Here is a 23207-nt window from a genome sequence, read left to right as displayed (position 1 = left end):
GAAAGAGCGACCCCGCGGTAGAGGAGGGAAGGGGTCGAGTGCAGCGAGGAAGGACGACGATTAGTAGAAGAGACTCCGGGAACGAAACGGAAAAAGAAACCGGGGTGGGGTGTCGTGCGGGAAGAAAGCAAAAAGGGGAAGAAAAGAAAGGAGAAACAACGACGCGAAGGAGAAGGGTAGGGAGGAAACGCGACAAGGAACGGGCGGTGGTGGTGGAGGGCCGGTTAGATTCTAGGAGTGGCGAGGAGGACGCAGGGAGAGAGAGAGAGAGAGAGGGAGTAGGGGGCACAGAGCGACGCGGCCGTAGGACGCGGAGAGGGGTAGAGAGGTCGCGAGGAAAAAGAAGAAATCCCCACTCGTAGCGCGTAGATCGGCGGTAGGTTCGAATCGTACTGTCTTGTTGAGACTCGCGTCTGCGTCTGGATGTCTCCGTGTGTTAGTCGCCCCCGGAATCGTCCCGGTCGGCGTCGTCGGTGGCAGTTGTTGCCGCCTGGTGGGGAAACACGGAGCCGGTCCCACCACCGTTCGGGGGAAGGCACGAAAGGCGTCGACGCCGCGAGGCTGCCGTCCAATCGGGAGGACTGCCACCCCGGTGGCTCCGCCAACCGGATACTTGGTTGCGCGCACAGAACGCCCATCCTCCCCGTTCTTCGGGCTCCCACTGATGTTTTTATTTATTACATCTGTGACTGGGTAGGGAAATACTCCCGACTCGACCGAGAGAGCGTTTGCCACTTTGAGAACGAGCGACGCGCGTTCCTGCGAGTTACCGCCGCAGCCGCTTTCGTCGTCGCCGTCGCCGTCGCCGTCGTCGTCGTCGTCGTCGTCGCCGTCGTCGTCGTCGTCGCCGTCCTCGTCGTGGTTTTTCGTCGTTGTGTCCGTCACCGTGGTCGCGGTCGTTGTCACCGCGACAGTAACTCCGTCGTCGGTCGTTCTCGGTCGTTCGCGGTTGAACGTCTTCGTCGTCGTCGTCGTCGTCGCGTTTCGTTTTGTGTTTTTACCGTCCGTGATTACTGTCGCCGGTCGTCGACGACAACCTCTCCACGATTCCACCAGTCGTCGATCGCCGACCGTATCGAACCCAATCCGAGTGTGCTCCGATATATTCAGTGTGAAAAGAGGCTGGTCCGAGGTACGCGACAATCGCCTCGAGGAACTTCTGTCGTGGTCGATCCGATCGTCGATCCGACGAGGGGCAGCTCGCGGCTGCTCCTCGAGCGTAGCCGGTCCAAGATCCACCGGACCTGTTTAATCCACGATCGCCAGAGATCGCCCGGTGATCACGCAGTGTCGATCGAAAGCCGATTATCCGATTGTCATGGACACGGTCGTCCGAGTGGTTGTGCACAGTGCAGTTGTTAGGCCCGCGTACACGGTACAACCGTAGCAACCGTGAGACAACGCGACCAAGTTCTTCTCCGTCGAGTGACAGTGACTCTTGTTTCGGGTCCGATCCGATCTATAGCCGCCGCCGCCGTCGATCCTGGCTGTGACGACGCGGCGACCACGTTGCTCGTCGGCTAGGAGCCGGCCGAAGCCGATCGGGAGACACCATCGTCGCAGACCGTAGTATGCGTTGACTGGCGGGGCGTCCTGATCGAAGCCCGGTGGCGTCCACGTGGGCGGCTGTGCGTACAGATAGAGAGAGAGAGTGAGAGCCAGAGACCTAAGTGAACCTTATTCGATCAACCCCAGCAGCAACTCGCGTTCTCCATAGGCAAAGAGTCGCGCGGCATTCGAACACTCCATGGACCACGGAGCGATGGATAGTTCTTCCGACCACAGTAGCCGCGCCAGTCCCGTAACCGGCAGCCCGAAGCACCCCCATAGCCCGTCGGGTCAGCAGAGTCAACAACAGCTCCACGGTTCCCATAATCAGCCACCGCCGTCGCACCAACAGCCCCATCCACGGGACCAGCTTCGCGACCAACAATCGCAACAGCAACAGCACCGAGGCGTCCCGACGCCGGGTTCGCCGACCCGTGGTTCCCCGCCGCAGGGTCTGCCGTTGAGTCCACCGCCGTTATCCGCAGGAGGAGCACCCGGTGCACCGCCAGGTATGGTGCCCCGTATGCCGGGCCTGCCGCCGCCGGGTCTCGGTCTGCTGGGACAATTGGGCGGCATGCTCAGCGGACACCATGGATCCCCGTTGGAGCTGATGGCCGCACATCACGCGGTCCTGCCGCCGAGATCGTACAACAGCCCGCCGCCGATCAGCACCAGCGACCCGACCGCGAACGAGTGCAAGCTGGTCGACTATCGCGGTCAAAAGGTCGCCGCGTTCATCATCGCCGGGGACACGATGCTCTGTCTACCGCAGGCGTTCGAGCTGTTCCTGAAACACCTGGTCGGCGGCCTGCACACCGTCTACACGAAGCTGAAGAGGCTCGACATAGTGCCGTTGGTGTGCAACGTCGAGCAAGTCAGGATCCTACGGGGCCTCGGAGCCATCCAGCCCGGCGTCAACCGGTGCAAGCTACTCAGCTGCAAGGACTTCGACATACTGTACAGGGATTGCACCACCGCCAGGTAAATGCTGATCGATCGAACACACGGGGCATCGCGGTCGTCCAAGGTGTCCATCGATGGGACATCTTGTTGTACATAATATACGCACGTTCGACCCGAACCACCTGACCACCTTATAGATCGTCGCGCAATCTTGAGAACGACCACTTCAGATCTCCGGTTCTCTCCGGGAAACCGGTACCCATCGTCGTCGTCGAAACCGAACGCCAAACAAACTCCGACGATGACGCGCGACGATACCACCAACCAACGGGTACAGAGATCCACCTACGGGATCTCTGCTCGTCCCGCGGCTCCCGTTCCCCGGGAACGGAAGCTACGATCCTCGCGTGTATTAATAACGCCCGGTGTCGCCTCTGGGCAGCACTTTATCTTCGGCCAGCCACGGAACCGCTCCGCGGCTACCGGCCCGACCAAAAAATATTTTAATCGCGCCTCGGCTACTCTTCTCGCTGCCTCGGCTCATCCCCTTCACGGCTTCTCAGCCCGTCTCAATTTCGAACTCTCTAGGCTCACGCCGGCACCTCGGTGTCCTCTATCTCGTGGACCTTCGTGAAGCCTTCAAGAAAGAAACCATCCTCTTGTCCCTCGCTGGTCGGACACTGTTGGTCCCGTTCACTACCGAGTGACATATACACTGACGTGGGAACTTCTTTATTTCGATTCTGTATTGCTTTGTTATTGTTAGATGAAGAGCACCGTCGAACCGTTAGGGGTCCTAGGCTCTTCTGAGATTCTAGAGACCACTGGGACAATTTAGAAGAATTTGATACCTAGAGCTGCTTTCCACACTTGCAATTTCAATTTCAGTACAGTGATTTCTCTATATATGTCGCCAAGGCATGATCAGCTGAAGAACAGACAGCAATCCACAGCGAAGTCTTTAGGGGTCCTAGGCTCTTCTGAGATTCTAGAGACCACTGGGACAATTTGGAAGAATTTGATACCTAGAGCTGCCTTGCACAGTTTCAGTACAGTGATTTCTCTATATATGTCGCCGAGGCATGGTTAGCTGAAGAACAGACAGCAATCCACAGCGAAGTCTTCAGGGGTCCTAGGCTCTTCTGAGATTCTAGAGACAACTGCGACAATTTGGAACAATTTGAAACCTAGAGCTGCTTTCCACACTTGCAATTTCAATTTCAGTACAGTGATTTCTCTATATATGTCGCCAAGGCATGATTAGCTGAAGAACAGACAGCAATCCACAGCGAATTCTTTAGGGGTCCTAGGCTCTTCAAAGATTCTAGAGACCACTGGGAAAATTTGGAACAATTTGATACCTAGAGCTGCCTTGCACAGTTTCAGTACAGTGATTTCTCTATATATGTCGCCAAGGCATGATTACCTGAAGAACAGACAGCAATCCACAGCGAATTCTTTAGGGGTCCTAGGCTCTTCTGAGATTCTAGAGACCACTGCGACAATTTGGAACAATTTGAAACCTAGAGCTGCTTTCCACACTTGCAATTTCAATTTCAGTACAGTGATTTCTCTATATATGTCGCCAAGGCATGATTACCTGAAGAACAGACAGCAATCCACAGCGAATTCTTTAGGGGTCCTAGGCTCTTCTGAGATTCTAGAGACCACTGGGACAATTTGGAACAATTTGATACCTAGAGCTAAGTTCCACAGTTTCGGTACAGTGATTTCTCTATATATGTCGCCAAGGCATGATCAGCTGAAGAACAGACAGCAATCCACAGCGAATTCTTTAGGGGTCCTAGGCTCTTCTGAGATTCTAGAGACCACTGGGACAATTTGGAAGAATTTGAAACCTGGAGCTGCTTTCCACACTTGCAATTTCAATGTCAGTACAGTGATTTCTCTATACTTGTCGCCAAGGCTTGGATGATAAATGTCGTGGGATTGTCTCCACTGGGACGCCGAGGAGTGTAAACATAACGCGACTCGGGTTACGTCTCCTGGACGATACACGACGCTGGCAAGACCCGTGTTGGTGACATATATCGAGTAGTCACTGGGAATACTGTGAGATTGTTTTCGCTTGGGGCATGTCCCCGAAAATTTTAGAGTAACGACACCGAATCGAACGTTGGGGGATTTCCGTGGAATTATTTTCTCGCGTGGCCGGATCGTGGCGGAGCAGCCACCGTCCCGTTGGAGGAGCCGATTCGAAGGCACGTGCCTTTGTATCTGGAATTGTCAACGGGCCTCGGTGCCAACAGGTGTCCCTTTCACGGCAGTTTCTCTGAATGAATCGTCCCCACCGACGAGACAGAGAGAAGTGGCTGTAGTACAAGCTTACCCCACCCACGAGTCAGACGGCAGACGAAACGGAATGGTAAACGGAACGAGGGGATCCGGCGAACGTCGGGGAAAATATTGTCCTTCGGCACGCGGGTCCTCTTCGGCGTTTCGCTTCTCGTGATAAAATCTCGTTCTCGTCGAGATCTCGAATCGTGGGACGATCGGTTTCAAATTGTTCTCTCTCGGCTAGGCGTTGGATCGCGGGATCGTGTTGCGGATAGAATTTTGGGGGCGTTAGGTGGGATCGATTCGGGAACGAAACGGTGCCCAGAAAGGGACAATAGTATTGCCGGCGGCGCGGCGCGCAGTGGCAGTCACAACGGAAACGGATTCAGCGCGACAGAAGCGAGGGCGAAGGAGAAAGAGGGTCGAGGGATTCCGAGCGGAGGGAATAGAGACGGGAACAGAGGGAAAGAGAAATCGGGAGGAAAGAGACGGCTGTAGGGATAGGGATCGAAATAATCCGAGTCGCAGTTACAGAACCAGAGCTGGCCGAGCCGTCGGCTCGTGCGCCACACAGCCCTCTCTCGACAGACTCCCTCTCTCTGTTTCTCGCTCTCGAACACTACTCTCTCTCTCTCTCTCTCTCTCCCGAGGGAATGCTGTTTACATTTCCCATTTGCGAGCTTTCTTATTGGGTTTCTAGTAGCTTTCGAAACGCTCCCGTTCGACACCCTCGGGGCTATTTTGAAATAGACGTGCTCTGCTCCGGAGCACCACCACCCTTGTGGACTCTGGAAACTAGTTTGCTTGAGCTATCGGTTAATTATTCGGTAACGCGTACTCGGTTTCTTTTATTCGGCTGGGAGAGAGAGAGTGCGTGCGGTTAGGATGGTGCGCGTCGGCCGCGCATTGTCTACCACGAAAAAGTGAAAACCTGACCGGTCGATGTCCCTCGAACACAGAGAGGATGATCCATCATTTCTCCGCAGTTTGGCTCCGCGCCGCGAGTTGCTCCTCTCAATCGCCCCAGACGATAGCGTTTCAGACTCGCTTTCGAAAAAATTTACTGTGCTTCCGATATTTCTGTTGCGTCCCGTTGCTGACTGCTGCGAAAGCGAAAGCGCGATCCTCGAGTTCTCTCCGACGCCAGACAGAATGATTTTTCGTGCTGCTGGTTCCTATTTTTGTATTAACAAAAACTGTAATAACGGGGGTGGCTTAGGGTGCTTTCAGACGCGTGGATGTTTTAAAGGAACTTTTATGAAGTGGTGTTGTACTTCTTGGCATTGCAAGTTAGATTTGCCGATGGTGGAATCTGTAACCAGGGATTTTAATAAAGTTTTGATTTGCTTTGTAAGTGTCCGTAAGAGAGGCGTTCCTTTTTATTTAGACTTGTAGATTCATTATGCCAACCAGATGTCACGGTGACACTTCTGTAGGACTGGGGGAAGCTAAAACAATTTTTTCAAGGACCTCTGTCGTGAAAGAAACTGTTTCTATATGTATCACGAAGGTAGCTAAATTTCTATTTGTTATTCTTACATTCTATTTGTTATCGTTCACAGTGCTGTCCTCAAACGTGTCCCTAGGCTAGCTGTATTACTTGTATTTAACGTTCTGCAATCTAAACGAACAAATATTGAAATTGTATCATTCTTGTGGAGCTGCGTCCAAATACGTCAACAGGGGTTGATTCGAAGCTTCTCTTGAATTTCTGCAATCTGAAGTAACAAACCACGAGGTACAACCCTTCCTTAACTGTTCAGGGCATTCTACTCAAAACACTATGTCTGAACACGTCACCAAACCTAACTCAAACTTGAACCTCCACTCCTCTTCAATTTCTGAAACCTAAAGAAGTTACAGAAAATGAAACTACAGAAACGAATGAAGAGTATTACCACCCTTCATCTAATCTTCAAGATCTGACTGCTTGTACAATAGATCTCTATGCGAAATAAAAATTGTCCGCGTGAGTTGCAACAATCGCTTAATAATTCCTTTCTTGCAGTCGTGTTTCCACTGCTTTGAATGGCACCTACTCGTTGTCGTAGAATGCACAATGTAGACCAGTCTAAAATTCCTGAAAGAGAAACGGCTCGGTTATTTACTTTCTTGCTTATTTAATTCAATTTCTTGCTCTCAGTCGTTTCACCAAGATGAGGATAGTGCATTGACATTTTTTAATTTTTCTGATCCTTCTGGCCCCTCCACTGCTTTAAATGGCACCTACCAGTTGTCGTAAAATTCACAGTGTCCTGATCAGTCTAAAACACCTGAAACAGAAACGGCTCAATTATTTATTTTCTTGCTTATTTAATTCAATTTCTTGCTCTCAGTCGTTTCACCAAGATGAGGATAGTGCATTGACATTTTTTAATTTTTCTGATCCTTCTGGCCCCTCCACTGCTTTAAATGGCACCTACCAGTTGTCGTAAAATTCACAGTGTCCTGATCAGTCTAAAACACCTGAAACAGAAACGGCTCAATTATTTATTTTCTTGCTTATTTAATTCAATTTCTTTCTTCTGATCCTTCCCCTGCTTTAAATGGCACCTACTCGTCGTTGTAAAATGCACAGTGTGCTGATCAGTCCAAAATACCTGAAACAGTTATTTATTTATGGCTCAGTTATTTATTTTCTTGCTTATTTAATTCAATTTCTTGCTGTAGTAGTTTCACCAAGTTGCAGATAGTCCGCTGACATTTTAAAATTCTTCTGATCCTTCCACTGCTTTAATTGGCACCCACTCGTTGTCGTAAAATGCACAGTGTGCTGATCAGTCTGAAATACCTGAAACAGTTATTTATTTTCTTGCTTATTTAATTCAATTTCTTGCTGTAGTAGTTTCACCAAGTTGCAGATAGTCCGCTGACATTTTACAATTCTTCTGATCCTTCCACTGCTTTAAATGGCACCCACTCGTTGTCGTAAAATGCACAGTGTGCTGATCAGTCTGAAATACCTGAAACAGTTATTTATTAATGGCTCAGTTATTTATTTTCATGCTTATTTAATTCAATTTTTTGCTGCAATAGTTTCACCAAGATGAGGATAGTGCATTGACATTTCATAATTTTTCTGGTCCACTGCTTTAAATGGCACCTACTCGTTGTCGTAAAATCCACAGTGTCCTGATCAGTGTTAAATCCCTGAAACAGAAAAACGGCTCAGTTATTAATTTTCCTGTTTATTTAATTCAATTTCTTGCTGTAGTAGTTTCACCAAGTTGCAGACATTCCGCTGACATTTAAAAATTCGTCTGATCCCTCCGCTGCTTTAAATGGCACCCACGCGTTGTCGTAAAACGCGCAGTGTCGATCAGTACAAAATTCCCGAACCAAAAACCGCTATTTAATGATCTATGGAGCGATGATGGCGGTGCAATTCCTCGAGTTTCCGTATCGATTGGAAAAACGATGGACACCGCGTTAGCGACGAGGGGAGGTGCAGTGTGCCGAGGGGAGGTTTGCGGAGTGCGGGAGTGCGAGGGAGGATCGCCAGGAAAAATCGGATGATTAAGAGACCGCGGTATGGTCCTCGTGTGTGCGGTGTCCGGTGCTGGTCGCGTGTACCGCTGACGTCGTTACATTCTGATAATGCACGGGCAGTGGTAACACCGGGAACACTGGCTACACACCGATGTTACCTCCGCTTGCTGCTCTCTCTCTCTCTCTCTCTCTCTCTCTCTCTCTCTCTCTCTCTCTCTCTCATTCTGTCTCTCTACGTGGAGAGGCTCGAGGGGGTTTCGCGCGCACGGTTACACGGCCCTACGGCCCGGCTCTATCGCCATCGATGCAACAGCATGCACCGAGAACCGCACCGATAATTCAGCCAGATTTTTCTTGCGGTTTCGAGCGGCGGCGCCGGCTGCGCTGCAACGCGAGCGTCGCGTCGCGTAGCGTCGGTGATCGAGGATCGAGAGTCTTCGATCTTTGCGCCAGCCGGTCTTTCTGAAATCCGCTGCACAAGGCCTCGATTACTAGCAATCCTAACTGTTCTTGTAGGATAACCTCGCGGCATCTTCTTGTGTAGCTTAGACTCATTTCGGAAATACTATTGTCATTGAGTGGAACAGTGACGAAAGAGGATTGTAAATACCTGTGAATTTATTTACACCGACTTCTTCCAGTGATTTGCTTAAAGTCGGAGGCGAAATAATATTGCCATTAATGTTATTCAGCGTCAGATTGCGAATGACTCGGCAAGTGACATCACAGTGATTTTAAATGGATGATCATCCACCTTGCTACAGTGAATTCTCGATATATGTCAACGACACGGGTCTTGTTAACGTCATGTATCGTCCAGGAGACGTTCCCAGCCGTGTTCGAGGGCTCTCGAGGTTCTTGGCCCTTTGCGGGATATATTCGCGATACTGGAGATAATTCGGCGACGTTTATCATCCAGGCCTCGGCGACATATATAGAGAAATCACTGTATATAACTAGCTAATTAAAAATAGTGTCTGATTCTTCTGCTGACACAGAAGGGAACTTCTACACGTTGTTCCAGCGTGGAGCACGCTCTCATTATTCCCATTCTTTTTTCTGTCTGAAAGGGATGAAATGTCCCCGTCGGACGCCCACAGGGAAATTGCTCGATCATGCGCGAACAAATATGTACCCGTGGCGATATAATTTTCCCGGAGACGGGGAAGCGGAACAGCGAAGCGTGTAACGTTGAAAAATCTCGAATCGTTTGCGGCAAATGTCAGGAGTATATCTCGTGGCCGCGTCGGTATCGTTGCGAGGACCAATTAAGTTGTTTAGAGGATCTCGGGGGCTTTCTTTTCTTTTTTCAGCCTGGGGTAATTGTGAATGACGCTTACAAATCGAAACGCCTTGTCCGCCCACGCGTCCACCGATCGGCGAGAATCGTCCCCGATTCGGCCGTCGAGCACGCTCCTTCCCGGCTACGCCTAATTGATGCCATATACGCTCGCTAACGAGACGAGCCAATTATCCTGCAGTCAATTTGCCCTGGGTCCGCGACGATCGAACTGAATCATCGTCGGCGAGGTGTCCCGATTCGCTGGGAAGAAGCAACGAGGCGAACGATTGTGCGACGCGCACACGTACATACGTGCATACGTGCATACCTGCACACTGTTGCAATACGCACACGCTCGCGCCTTGTCTATGTAAATGTTACCACACGCAATATTCGTTCGGTTGAATCGGAGATTTCCTCGTCTCTTCCTGCCCGGGGTCCCTTCTTTTCCCTTCAACGTCTTTCTCGACGCATAATCCGCGAACGAATAAGCGTACCAACCGACGCGAACCAACGCGGCAGGATACGTGGGAGTGCGCGCGGCCCTGGACTATAATTCTATGCGCTATTAGCCGTTTAATTATAAAATTGTGCATAGATTAATTGGCTCCCGTAATGGCCCTAACAATGCACAAACGCGCACCCGGAGAGTTACGGAGAGAGAGACGAACAGAGACAGACAGACAGACAGAGAGAGAGAGAGAGAGAGAGAGGGAGAGAGAGAGAGAGAATTAGGAGAGGGAAAGAGTGCAACCGGGGATTCGTGGTCTAGTTGTGTAGAGGGAAGATAAGAGCGAGAGGGGAGTACTCGGCTGCGAGGATAAAGAAGACGCTCGACTAGAGAAAGGAAAGCAGATAGAGGGGGGGGGGGGAGAGGGAAAGCATCGTTATTAATATTTATTTTCTTGGCTCCGTACGTCTAGGCTCTTCTCTCTCGCCTCGTTGTTGCCGTGCGCTCATGCACCGTGTGCAGAGACGCGCGCGGTTAAATGGGTACGCGTTCGCGTTTAATCGCGCAAACGCGCCGGTGCCCGTGCTGGAAAGTAGTACGATTTCCAAATCGATCATGCTACCTCTCAAGAAATCGGACACGATGAGATATGGCGGTTCGAAATTCGCGGACCGAAAACTAGTAAAGCAAAGAGGGGACATTTAGCGACGCTTATCCGTTGCCTTGCGATTTAAGTCCGAACACTTCGGATTGAAACTGTATGATCGATCATGCTACTTCTGATGAAATCGGACATGAGATATGGCGGTTCGAAATTCGCGGACCGAAAACTAGTAAAGCAAAGAGGGGACATTTAGCGACGCTTATCCGTTGCCTTGCGATTTAAGTCCGAACACTTCGGATTTAAATTGTATGATCGATCATGCTACCTCTGAAGAAATCGGACATGAGATATGGCGGTTCGAAATTCGCGGACCGAAAACTACTAAAGCAAAGAGGGGACATTTAGCGACACTTATCCTTTGTCTCACGATTTAATTCCGAACACTTCGGATTGAAACTGTATGATCGATCATGCTACCTCTGAAGAAATCGGACATGAGATATGGAGGTTCGAAATTCGCGGACGGAAAACTAGTGAAGAAAACAAGGGACATTTAGCGACACTTATCCGTTGCCTTGCGATTTAAGTCCGAACACTTCCGATTGAAATTGTATTTATTATCTCATCTGACACTCGAAATCGATGGAAAATAAAATAATTTTTCATTGCTCTTCAACTTCAATGCGTAATGGTCGAATTTTATGTGGTAGGACTAAAGGTAGATGTCGTTTTAAGGACAAGGGGTTAACGAAGTGCAATAATAAAATAGAAATGGGAGAAGGAGGTAATACGAGGAGGGTAGTGAAATGGGGGTGAAGGTGCAAGAGGGGTGAATAGGAGAGAAATTTAATTAGAGCAAAGAAAATTTGAAAAGAAGGGGTAGGTGAGGGTACTGAGGCTGCTAGATGAAGTCGATGAGAATAATGTTACACATAGTGAAGCAAATTGGCGAAGGGGTTGCCAGAGTAGGGGTAGATGAAGATATAGGAATGGATGAGAGGAAAAATTTCAAATCTTCATTAAAGAAAACTAAAAGAAGATACAAGAGGGGTAGCAAGGGAGACAGAAGAGGATGGCTGAAGATAGTAGAAAATTTAGGTAGATTTAGATTAAAAGAGAATTTTTTATAAATATTAAGAAAAGAACCAGAAATATTTTTGTAAAAAAATGAAAAGTGGGGGTAAAGAAGAACTGGTAGAAGAATTGAGATGAATTCAGAACAGAAATCAGACGAAGAAGAATAGAATAGGGGTGGTTGAGCCTAAAGGAGGAACTGGAGTAGATCAAAATCAAAATCACAAATCAGGTTCAAAAAATGAAAAGCGTGTGTGGAAAAATGCTAGAAAAATTGTCAGTTAGTAGAGAAATAAGACGAAATAAAAATTGAACAACAGCGGGGAAATAAACAATTTGCAGAAACGAAAGAGTCGATAGTCTACAGTCACGGTAAAGAGTACAGCGAAGGGAAGAGGGTAAAGGGCTAGAGACAATGTCCGGTTCGTGAAATCTGGTTTTCCCAGCAATTATTCCCGTAGGCTGAGTACGGGACGATCCTTCGGCGATCCGGGTGCCTTCGACGCTTCCATTTATCTTCCCCGGAAAACCGTATCCACTCTCCGCGATTGTATCGGATTGTGTACGGCAGCTGGCTCGGCCGTTTTTTCTCTCTCTCTCTCTCTCTCTCTCTCTCTCTCCTCTCCTCTCTGTTACTCTCTGCCCCTCCTCGGTTTCATAACCCACGCGCTCGCTCAACTGGCCCTCTAGCCAGCTTTACGTTTTTAAGGGCTTCCATTATTGCCGGCGGGCTGCTTTTGACACAGATACGTGCGCGTCCTCGGGCCCGCTGCTCGCGCTCGTTTCCGCTCATGGTTTTCTTTAAATAGCTCCTTTTATTGTCCGCTGATTCGAGCCCTCCCTAAACCTAATATTATTCGCTGATATATTCTGCAACGTTGCGGCCCTTGGACGCGATATCCACTCGGTTGGATTCGAACCTTCTGCGTTTATGGCGAAAATAATTTAACCGAGACAGTGCCTGTCGGACTTATTGGCTGTGCAGCAAAGCATGTCGGAGCATTTCATCCCCTTAATCCTGTAAAATAATCATATTAAATTTAGAAACACTTAAAAATTGAAATTTGTTAGGGTACACGAAAATGGTAGGGACACCCTTTGGTTAAAAATGGTGATTCATATTTTCTACTCTTCTTCGAACGGTATTTCTCTATATATGTCGCCAAGGCCTGGATGATAAATGTCACCAACTATGCCCACTACCACGGAGTATACCCCGTGAGAGGCCACCAAGAACCTCGGGAGACCTCGCCGAGGAGTGTAAGGGTCGCGTGGATCAAAGAATAGTGTCTCCTTCACGATATATGTCCGTGACTAGAACCGTGTTTTGGACATATATCGAGTAAGCACTGGAAATTGCAAAGATGAAAGTTAGAATTTTGTAGCGTAACCGAACCGATTCCTGACTGTCTTTCAGTATTCAGGGCTCGGTTTAGGCTCGCCATAGTAATCGAAGAAACACTGTTTCCCAACGTGGCAAGTTTCCGCGCGAGACCGAAGATCGATCGAGTCTCCGGCGCAAATCCGTCGCTCGGTTTCTTCCTCGGTACTCGGGCAACCCCTCGCAGCCGAACCCCAGCTCTCCCAGTAATTCTCGGTAATTAATAATCCGCAACAAGTAATAATCGAGCCAGTAATCCGGCCGACCGGTCGGAGCGCCGCGACAACCGGCCTTCTTAATTCTAGATAATTAACGGAAAGGCAAACAAGAAGGATTAACAGAACCTTCCGCCTCTTTCCTTTATTTTTCGAGCTTTCTCCCCGTCTGCCGTTGCCTTGCAGACTTTTTTCCTCCTCGTGAATCCGCGGTTTCCTTCCAATATTATTTGTAAACAATATTATTTGTCATATGGAAGAACTCCGAAATCGCCCAACTAGGAAAATTCGTATTTTGCGATAAAGAATCACTATCAGCTGAAATAAGGGTACAGCCGGATAAGGAGGTCAAAAGTGCCCTTGAGTTGGTGGGTCATTCGATTGGGCATCATGAAAGACTATACTGTGCCAAATTTCAACCCCATATCTCCATCGGGAGGGTAGTTATGGGGTAAAATTGAAAAATCAGTTTTAGGCCTATTTTCCCTAGTTAACGATGTTTAAAAATTCTAAGAAAAATCAGAGATATGTTAAGCACCCAAGTTCATACTCTGCAATTCGTTTCGGATTTTTAAATTGAAAATCCTGCTAGTGAAAAAACAAAAACCACAATAAAATGCAGGTTTCACATGAAAGTTCTAGAGACACCACATTTATATTTTTACAGCACCGATGTATTGTTATAATTATTGTTCCTGAATTTTTCAGACTACAATTTGGTGCGTGACAGTCAATAAAATGAAAACCGATCTTTTTGCCGCGGGAAACTAAACTAGCCTTAAAATTGTGACGGTTTTATTTATTCTGTGAGTCTATTGGTCACTGATAAACCTTGACAATTTTTCTTATTAACACTAGAACGACCGAGCAATAAATGCGACCGACGTATACTGCTTTGTAACAGTGACAAGACTGTGCGCATTCAGACTTCATACAACTTTTATTGTAATACGTGCTTCAATGAAGAGGTTCGTTAAAAAATTTCCGATGAAAACATTTTTACCATTTCAGTAATTGTGAAAGAAAAAATTAGGAAGCAGTCATTTCGACTGCTCCGGTCGTTCTAGTGTTAAAAATATTAAACAGTAGAAACCCATTTAACTCGCGTTCCTCGCAATAATCGCCCCACCAAGAAAATTCGTAATTTGCATAAAGAATCGCTATGGGGGCCGCCTACCATAAATTCGTATGCATCGATCATCGGAGTTCGAATAAAAATCATCGATACGAGGGGGTCAGTTTATATCAGGATGATTCCGGCGTATCAGACTCGAGGGACCAAGGGAAAGGACTCGAAAACCGCTCGCCTCGAGGAAAACTGTTAGCCTCGAGTAGTCCGACAATAAACCGGCCGATGGAATCGTTTCTCGCTCGCGATGAGAATTCATGAGGGATATCACGACGATGCCAGGGAGAGAGAGAGAGCGAGAGAGAGAGAGAGAGAGAGAGAGAGAGAGAGGGAGGGGAAAGTCAAGGAGGAAGTCGAACGAAAACGCCTGTGGCTAGGATCGGGCGATTCCTCGTCGTGTAGACCCGGTGCAGATGCAAGTCATCTTCGGGGTCGGCATTGTATCGGCGGCCGGCGCCAGGCTCCCGTAGCTCCTTGTCTTTCCACCGCGATATCGTGCCCATTGACGACCCGTGATATTTCCATTTATTCGCTCCTCCGATTCCCACATTTCCATCCGGTGAATCGGGAACGCGAAACCCACCGCCGATTCCACCACCGTCCGGACGATCATCGTCCGAGTTCTGACGTTTCGAGTGCCAATTCATTCCGACTTGTCCGTCACTCTGCGCCTCGATCGGTGATCAATAGACTGTGGATCTTCATGCATTTACATTTCACAGTCGAGAAAAGGCACCGATATCTGCATAACTGGTTACCACTTCATACGACTCCAACGGAAATGAATTTTTATTCAGAGAAATATCTAATGGAGAGTAAATACTAGGTAGGAAGTAGCAGACTTTTGTTCATGCTTGGAACACTGAAATTAAAATTTTGAGATTGCAAATACTATGTATGAGTAATTACAAAGTGTTTACTCGATGTTTGTCCAAAGACGGGTCTAGCCAGGGACACATATCGGCGAGGAGAGACTTTTGTATTATTCAGTGGGAACAGTTCTGGGACATTTGTCGCCTAGGCGTTTGGGACATATACAGAGCAAAGACTGTGATAACGTTCTCAGAAACTAAGTGAACAAACACAAATGTCGCAATCCAGTGAATACTTGTATTCTGAAGGTAATTTAAAAGGGGAATTACATCCTATCAAATCTGTAATTTAATTGTCAACAACATCCGCGAGCAGTGACTCGATTTTAAAATTCGCCGGGGACATAAAAATCCGCAATCGGGTCGCCGCAAGCACTGATCGGATGCAGTTCGGGCAAAGTTGTCGGGGGGCCAATGGCGCAACTTTTCGGCGGACTTTGCTTTCTTTCGAGGACCCCAAACTATTTTTCGAATCGGCAGAGTTGCCGGGGTTGTTCTGCAGAAGTCCGCGGAACACAACGCCTACCGCATAAATATGCATTCGCCGGTTGCTGGCGGCGTGTTTGTGTTTTATCTCGAAGGGGTCGTCGGCCTGTACGGAAGTCCGTCGTCGACGTCGTCCCGCCTCGTCGACGATCGACGACGACAACGAAAATCTGTCGTCGACACCTAAGTCCGCCCATTCGTCCGAGGCCCGGTGTATTATTTTTCCTCATTGTTCTGGCTCTCCGGGGTATAAATCAGTATTCGATCGGACGTTCAGCGGCAGCAGGGTGTTGTTCGCTCTCCGATGATGCTATCGCGGATCTCGCAGATCGTATCGGGCGAGCTCGACGAAAAGTGGATGGAACGGGTGATCGATCGAGGGAGAGATCGCGTGGACGCGAGAAACCACGACTCCGGAGAACACCGCCGATCGCCACCTGGCCCAAAACATCGTAGGGCCCCGGGAAAAATACGTGCGATCCATCAGGGACGCGCCTCGGATCGATTCCTCGAGCCCTGTGCCGTCGACGCGTTGATTTTTAGTTTATTGCTCGCACCAGTTCCGAGAGGATCTGCCATTTTATTTCTCATGCCGCCTTTTATTTAGTGCCCGGTTATGACATATTGTTGTCGGTTACACTTCAGGATAGTGGCGACGATGGTGTATCATTCTGTGTAGAATTTTGAATTTTCAATCTAATACCTAGTCATTTATGGATTTTTAGTAATACCAGAATCTTATTTTTATTATTCTATATGAACCCTGATGTCAATAAGTAATTTCTACGATATTCAATGATGCTTTATAATTATATAGTTTGTAATGTGTATCGTTTATAATGTGTATCGTTTATAATGCGTTTCACTTTATAATTTTCAATGCGTATGTCGGAAATATGAATTAATCTGTTACTATTAGACTGCAGATTTGATGCATTCGTGGGAAAATGAATTGATGCGATTTAGAAGAAAGATTAATGGAATGTAAGACTGATAATTAGACTGCGGATTTTATGCGTTTATGACGAAAATTGGTAGGTGTAATTTTGAGTAACGAAAATATTAGAAAAATTTAAACATACTATTATATTATTTTCAATCTGCCAAGCATAGTAAGAAAGAAAATAAATTTCTATTTCACTTCAGTTCGTTGCACTTCAGGTAAAAGAATTTTATTTTCCATAAAGATCGGCAGTCTACTAATAATATATTATTTCGAATTTAGTGATGAAAGAGAGAGTTGATCCAGACAATTTTTATTTTGAGATCCACAGTCTTCTAATGAATTTGCAACGCGGAATGATTTATATCGCTCCGATCTGATAAGTTCAAAGTACTGGATAAGGAATATAGGATCGGGATTTTTGTGGGATCTATCAGATTTTTATGGTAGCGGATCAAGCGGGACAGGACAGTGTCGTTTTCGCCGGAAATCGATCGTTTCGCAGTCTCCGGTGACCCACATTAAAACAGCTGACTGTGGGTCGACCCGTGGGTATCTTTCCCACCCTCGCATCGCCTCGGCCTACCCTTCTAATCGACCCTTTCGCGAAAGACAACCCTCCTCCGTCGGCTCTCGACACTTTTCGCTTAGACGGTTCTCTCTTTGATGCTCCAAGGACTCTGTCTCTCTCTCCGCCTCTCTCTCTCTCTCTCTCTCTCTCTCTCTCTCTCTCTCTCTCTCTTCTCACCCGTTAACTATTCCCGGTACCGGTAGAATGTTCCGAGCAACACACATCATTAAACTGCGCATCTTGATGCGAAATACAAATTTTCTAACTCAATTACACAGTACTGGAACCAAATAAAGGTATACTAACTAGACTAGATAACAACTCCATGCAAAATAATAATAAAATCGCATGAAAATTGACTTCCTCTAATAATTTTAATAGTCTACACATAACGAGCAACACCAAACTCGTTCGGTAATTCTTCTATCTTACATGTCGCCCACTCATTTGTGCCATAAACGCGTAAAATCCGCAGTCTAATAGTAATCTATCGCTATCCTACTGTTCCAAGTTTCACCTAGAGGAGACCGAGGTGGCAACACGGGGTAAGTTCTAACATAATTAAAATTTTCTGTACGCCGACTCGACGCGAGGGTGGTTCGGAAATATATTTCCAACGTTCAGAAAATATTAATTATGTCGCAACTCACTTTCCCCTAGTCGTTCCTTTTTTTTTTTCGCAAATGCATAAAATCTACGCACGAAGGTACGCCCAGTTGCTTGGCGTCTACCCTCTCTCTCTCTCTCTCTCTCTTTCTCTCGCGAATCGAGCGATTCGAACGGAGGATCGAAACGGTTCGGGGTGAAAAGCTGCTCGGTTGGATAAGGCGGGGCGAGGGGTGGTTTGGGCTGGGTTTGCACACACAGCGAGCCCGAGACGGAACGCTGGGAAAAGGGGTGGAAGTGAAACGGGAGAGAGGAGGGGTGTGTGGGTCGCAACGGTACACGGTAATTTCGAGTGATTCGTGGACGACGTCAGCGAGCATATCGCACCCCCTTTTCTCGAGAAGGGGTTTCGTGCGCACACGGCAGCCACTCGAACTCGTTACACACGGTAATTAAACGACGCACGAGACCTCCCTGCTAGACGCCCGGTATTTTAAGCCACTGTTAGAACTTTTGGATCGCGCAACCCTCCCCCCCCCCGACACACCCCCCGGACTACACCCCTTGCACGGCGAAAACCGCATCAACCGTTACCGAATCGACCGACGATTCCGGATCCGCTTCATGCCCGCCCCGGAATTTCGACGGTTCGGCTACCTGGGCCTGAGCCACTCTACTCTCCGGTGTAATGGAAACTTATGGTATTAGCCGGCTAGGAGCTTGCTTTGTCGGTAGTTTTTCGTAGGAGTTCCGAAAAAGTTCCCGGAAAAATTGGATTCCGCGTTCCCTGTTAACGCACACTGATCCGTCGAATTTTAGGGTAAATCTGACGATTTGACTGCGTCTAAAAATCGGAGTGATTAATAATTATTATTTGGGCCTCGGTTTCCTCGCCATCAATTTATGATGTTTGGGCTAAATAGAATTTTTCTTTCAAGAAACAGGAGTTACACAAAAATGAGTTCCAAAATGGCTTTTAAAAATTTTCTCGAGTTTTAACAGTGGAAGGTAAATTTTTCAATTAATGATCCTGTATTAAATATCGACACTACGTCCCCTTATACACTACCGCTCAAAAGTATCTGGACAGGTGGGAAATATGTATTAGCATTGCATAAAAGTTATTGTCGATTTCGATTAGTTTCTTCTGAAATATCTAACGTTTTAAATTAGACATTATGTATGTATGTGGAACTTTCCAATACTACGCTAAAATTAAATACGAGATTCATCGACGTATCCACCGCTGAGTGTCCGTATACTTTTGAGCGGTAGTGTACATATTTTTATGTTAGGATAGTAAAAGTATTGAATTTGATACCCGTGTGTACCGATATCCTTAAAGTTTTGTAATCTCTTTAAAGTTTTAAATTTCACTAATTTTTTTCCCCTCATAAACACATCAAATCCGCAGTGTATTTATTGCCAGCATTATTTTATAAAATATTATATTTTACGCAAACGCATGCGAAATATCTAGCTATTAGTACGTGTCCCGTATACAACGTGTATTAATTGCTTCGTTAAATTGGAAGGTATTGAAGAGAATTCTTTCTTCGGAAATTGTGCATGCATAGAAATTTTGCATGGTGATTACGAGTGAGTATTTCATTCCGCGAGTTCTCTCCGGTAGTAACGTTCCTTAATGAGGATAACGTAAGGATACTTTCCTTTTACTTATTTCGTTTCGTGGCATATTATAAAGTAGAATGCTTGGAGATCTGACTCACGTCTTTAACATAGTAATCGTCGACAGTAACGATCCTCAATATGTATAACGTTGCGTCGACCGTTCTACGCGAGAGGAACGAGCAGCCTATAGTATTTTGCAACGAAATAAATGAAAAGCGAGTTGAAATCAATGTAAAAGTCGAGACCAGTATTGATCGATCATCGATCAACCAACGGAGCCTACTGTATTTTTCAACGGGAATAAAAGGCAAGCAAACGTATTAACCTTAGCACTGCCAAGCCTCCAGCCGTCACGCGGATTCCTAAGGGAGGGTCTCCACGAACCCATTTGTTTACTCGTTTCTCCTGAAAAGAATTATTTTTGAAAAAAGGTTTCGCAATACTTAACTGTCTATATATGAACATTTTATTTTCTATTGCAGTTGAACTTGAATGACCTCCGTGGTAGGTCACTGTATTCGTCTTGAAACTCTGTACCTGATAAAAAGCCATAACCGTTATATTTAATAAAAAGAAAAACAGAGTTGACCTTCATATCTCCTTGACGTCTCCAGAAATCGAATAATTAGTAACATTAGATTTTGCTTGGTGCTTAGATACCAAGTGTAATTTTCATCTGATGCATTTTATGCTGTCTTCAAAAGCTGTTTATAACGTCCCACCTTGTACAGCGAATTCTCGATATATGTCAACAACACGGGTCTTGCCAGCGACATGTATCGTCCAGGTGACATACTCTAGCTGTGTTATGTTTACACTCCTCCAAGGTCTCACGGACTTGGCTCTTCAAGAATTATACCCCGCGGTAGTGGGGATGATATCTGTGACATTTATCATCCAGATCTTGGCGACATATATAGAGAAAACACTGTAGCAACGGGACTTCGGAATATTAAACTTGAATATACAAGCGAGAATAGATAATTTTTTGAGAATGTTTCACCCAAGATAAGTAGTTTAGAAAAAGTTTTCCAACCTATGGGTTCTAGGAGCCCCCCACCCCTTGGGAGTGCTAGGGTTAAGCACCCAATCGTCAAAGAATAAAGTACGGAGGTTCTCGCAGCTCGATTGCGGATTCCCCGGAACAGATTGTCGCGGCGAGGTCGAAGCGGATCGCGGCCGATCTCTAATCGGCCCGATCGAACAGGATCCTCGTGATCTGGCGGAGATCTCGATACGCGGAATCGAGGGTCTCGCGAAAATTGTCGATGAATTCCATAGCGCACCGAGAAGAGAGCGAGCGTTGGTGCTCGCGCATTCTCGCACGAGTCGTCTCGCTCGCTCGCGAACCCAATAGTACGAGAGCGAGAGAAAGAGAGAGAGAGAGAGAGAGAGAGAGAGAAAGAGAGAAAGAGAGAACAGTTCTAGCTTGAAGCTACTCGTTCGAAGGTAGTCCGTAGGAGGGTAACGTCTGGTACGACTGTAATCTAGTAATCTGGTAGCCGGGCAGGATATAGTCGGCACTATAATCGGCAGCATGGTTTCGCGTCTAGATATCCCGGTGGGATTCGCGAGTCTCGACTCTGCCTTGATTCGCGAATCGAATACTCTCTCTCTCTCTCTCTCCCTCTCTCTCTCTCTCTCTCTCTCTCTTTCCGACTTCGTGTACAGACCGTTTCCCCCTTCGGCCGTTGGTATCTCGAGAGAGCCCGGGATTGTTTGCCAGTTACCGAGGCGAAATCGCTGCCAATCGGGAGCAAGACTCACAAGCGAGGCCGGGCCCGTTTGCTCGGCTCGCGTGCCCGCGGAGTTTGGCGTAACGTCGCGCGTCAATCAACGACAGCCCGATTCCCAACCCTGAGAGACGTCCGGACTTCTCTCCCTCCCCCTCTCGCTCACTCTCTCTTTCTCTCTCTCTCTCTCTCTCTCTCTCTCTCTCTCTGCTGTGTGTATCACGGACGGGCCGTGATAGCCGTCGACATACGTACAAGGGGTGGTTGAGTCGGTTTTCGAAGGCGCGCAGCCACCGTTTTGTGCAAGTCGAAGTCTCGAAGTCGAACTCGAAGACGGCGCCTCGCTCGGCTCGTCAGCTCGGGGAGCCATCTTTACACGCGTGCGGTCAGCTCGCGTGTTGCACGCACGCCTCCTCCGCGTTCCTCACTCTCGTTTCCGTTTCTTCTTCTTCTTCTTCTTCTTCTTTCACTTTCTCTTTTCCTTCTTCTTCTTCTTCTTCTTCTTGTTCTTCTGCTTCTTCTTCTTCTTCTTTCCAACCGTAACCTCGACGACGTCGACTTATTGTTAGGCCCGATGATTTTTTAGACACTCGTTAGGAGGGATACACACATCTAGGCCCGAAACCACTGGGAATTTCGGCGCCATTCCTGCTCTCGGATGTCAGCGTTTGGCAGATGATGTTAGATCGTTGGATGTTAGATTGCTTGTGTTTTTCTTTTTTTTTTTTGTGGAGATTTTGGGTGCTAGGGAGTCGATGGGTGGGGAAGATTGAAAGCACCACGCTTGGTTCTGAAAGGGATTTTGCTGTTATTTTGAAATAGAGGCTTTTGGTATTTTTGTTTCACGTGTGGGATGGTTTCGGAGAAAGATGGGGAACGGTTCATTCTTTTGTAGGATCCTAGTAGGGATTTTGTTCTCATTGTTTCTATTGTGACGTCGTCGGCGGAAGCCCTGGATCAGGCCTGAATTGGGACAAAACTCTCCCCACCATAGCGACCACTGTCCCCTCCAGTATGCGCCGTTACGGTGCGCGCTGCAAGTAAGAGACGTTGGAGGGGGTATCAAGCGTTTGAGGGGCCCCAACCGTGCCTAGTTCTGCCTTAGATACTTCACTTCGAGAACAACGTCAACTGTCCCCTTCCACTATGCGCCGTTACGGTGCGCGCTGCACGTAAGAGACGTTGGAGGGGGTATCAAGCGTTTGAGGGGCCCCAACCGTGCCTAGTTCTGCCGTAGGTTTTATACTTTGAGAACAACGTCAACGTTCCCTAAACTCTATTTTAATGGTAAAATTGCTCAGCCTACTTCTAGCCACGGGTCCCCAAAGGACATATCTTGAACCTACCTTGAATCTACCTGGAATCTACCTTTCTTGAGATCTTCAATGGTAATTTCGGAAGAGTAATTTCGACGGATCTCGCAGCTTGGATCCAGCGTGTCAAGCAGCCGATGATCGAAGAATTCGCGACGCGCAGCGATCCCTGAATTATGGATGAGGAATCTGGTGATTTCGATGGGCAGGCTGCGGGGTTAGGGCACAGGAGAGGGGATCGTTATCGGCGGACGCGGCCATAAAGTACATTTTAATTCGAGCGCGGTCGCGATAGATAAAGCACGGAGCAGGCTAGGCGGACCTTGCGCCCGCGGATCGCACGTACGGACAATCAGACTTGCAAAAGCGGGGCTTAATTGGCCTCTTAGCCGCGCGGGACGATGATTAATTGGCGCGGAACCGGCCGCGAGGCGAGCTCAGCACGAAACTCACCTCTCTCTCTCTCTCTCTCTCTCTCTCTCTTCCTCTCTCTTCTCCTCTATCACTCTGTTTTACTCTTTCGCCTTATTCTCCGCCCTCTGCGACGACCCAGCCGAATCTTCGCGAGATCACCGGTGACGTAAGAGGACGCGCGAGGAACGCTCGCGTGTTAAATTGCCGTGAAATATCCACGAGCCGGCGGAATACCTGAGCACAGGTCGATCTGGAATCGGTTC

At 47.6% G+C, this 23207-nt stretch overlaps 1 protein-coding gene across 3 annotated transcripts in view; it reads left to right on the top strand.

The window, feature by feature from the left end:
- Window positions 1-682: 682 nt before the first annotated feature.
- Dac (dachshund family transcription factor) overlaps window positions 683-23207 on the top strand; it is a 299290-nt gene continuing 276765 nt past the window's right edge. Inside the window, exon 1 of one of the 3 annotated variants that reach the window (XM_076799306.1) lies at window positions 683-2529. In XM_076799306.1, coding sequence (XP_076655421.1) covers window positions 1748-2529 — 782 coding nt within the window. In that variant the 5' untranslated portion in view covers window positions 683-1747. The remainder of the gene's footprint in view (window positions 2530-23207) is intronic. The other 2 variants (XM_076799304.1, XM_076799305.1) reach the window with 2 other exon arrangements.

The sequence above is a fragment of the Halictus rubicundus genome, chromosome 13 (assembly GCF_050948215.1).
Source record: "Halictus rubicundus isolate RS-2024b chromosome 13, iyHalRubi1_principal, whole genome shotgun sequence".
In the NCBI taxonomy this organism is placed as follows: domain Eukaryota; kingdom Metazoa; phylum Arthropoda; class Insecta; order Hymenoptera; family Halictidae; genus Halictus; species Halictus rubicundus.
This window is presented reverse-complemented; position numbering and strand designations above follow the sequence as displayed.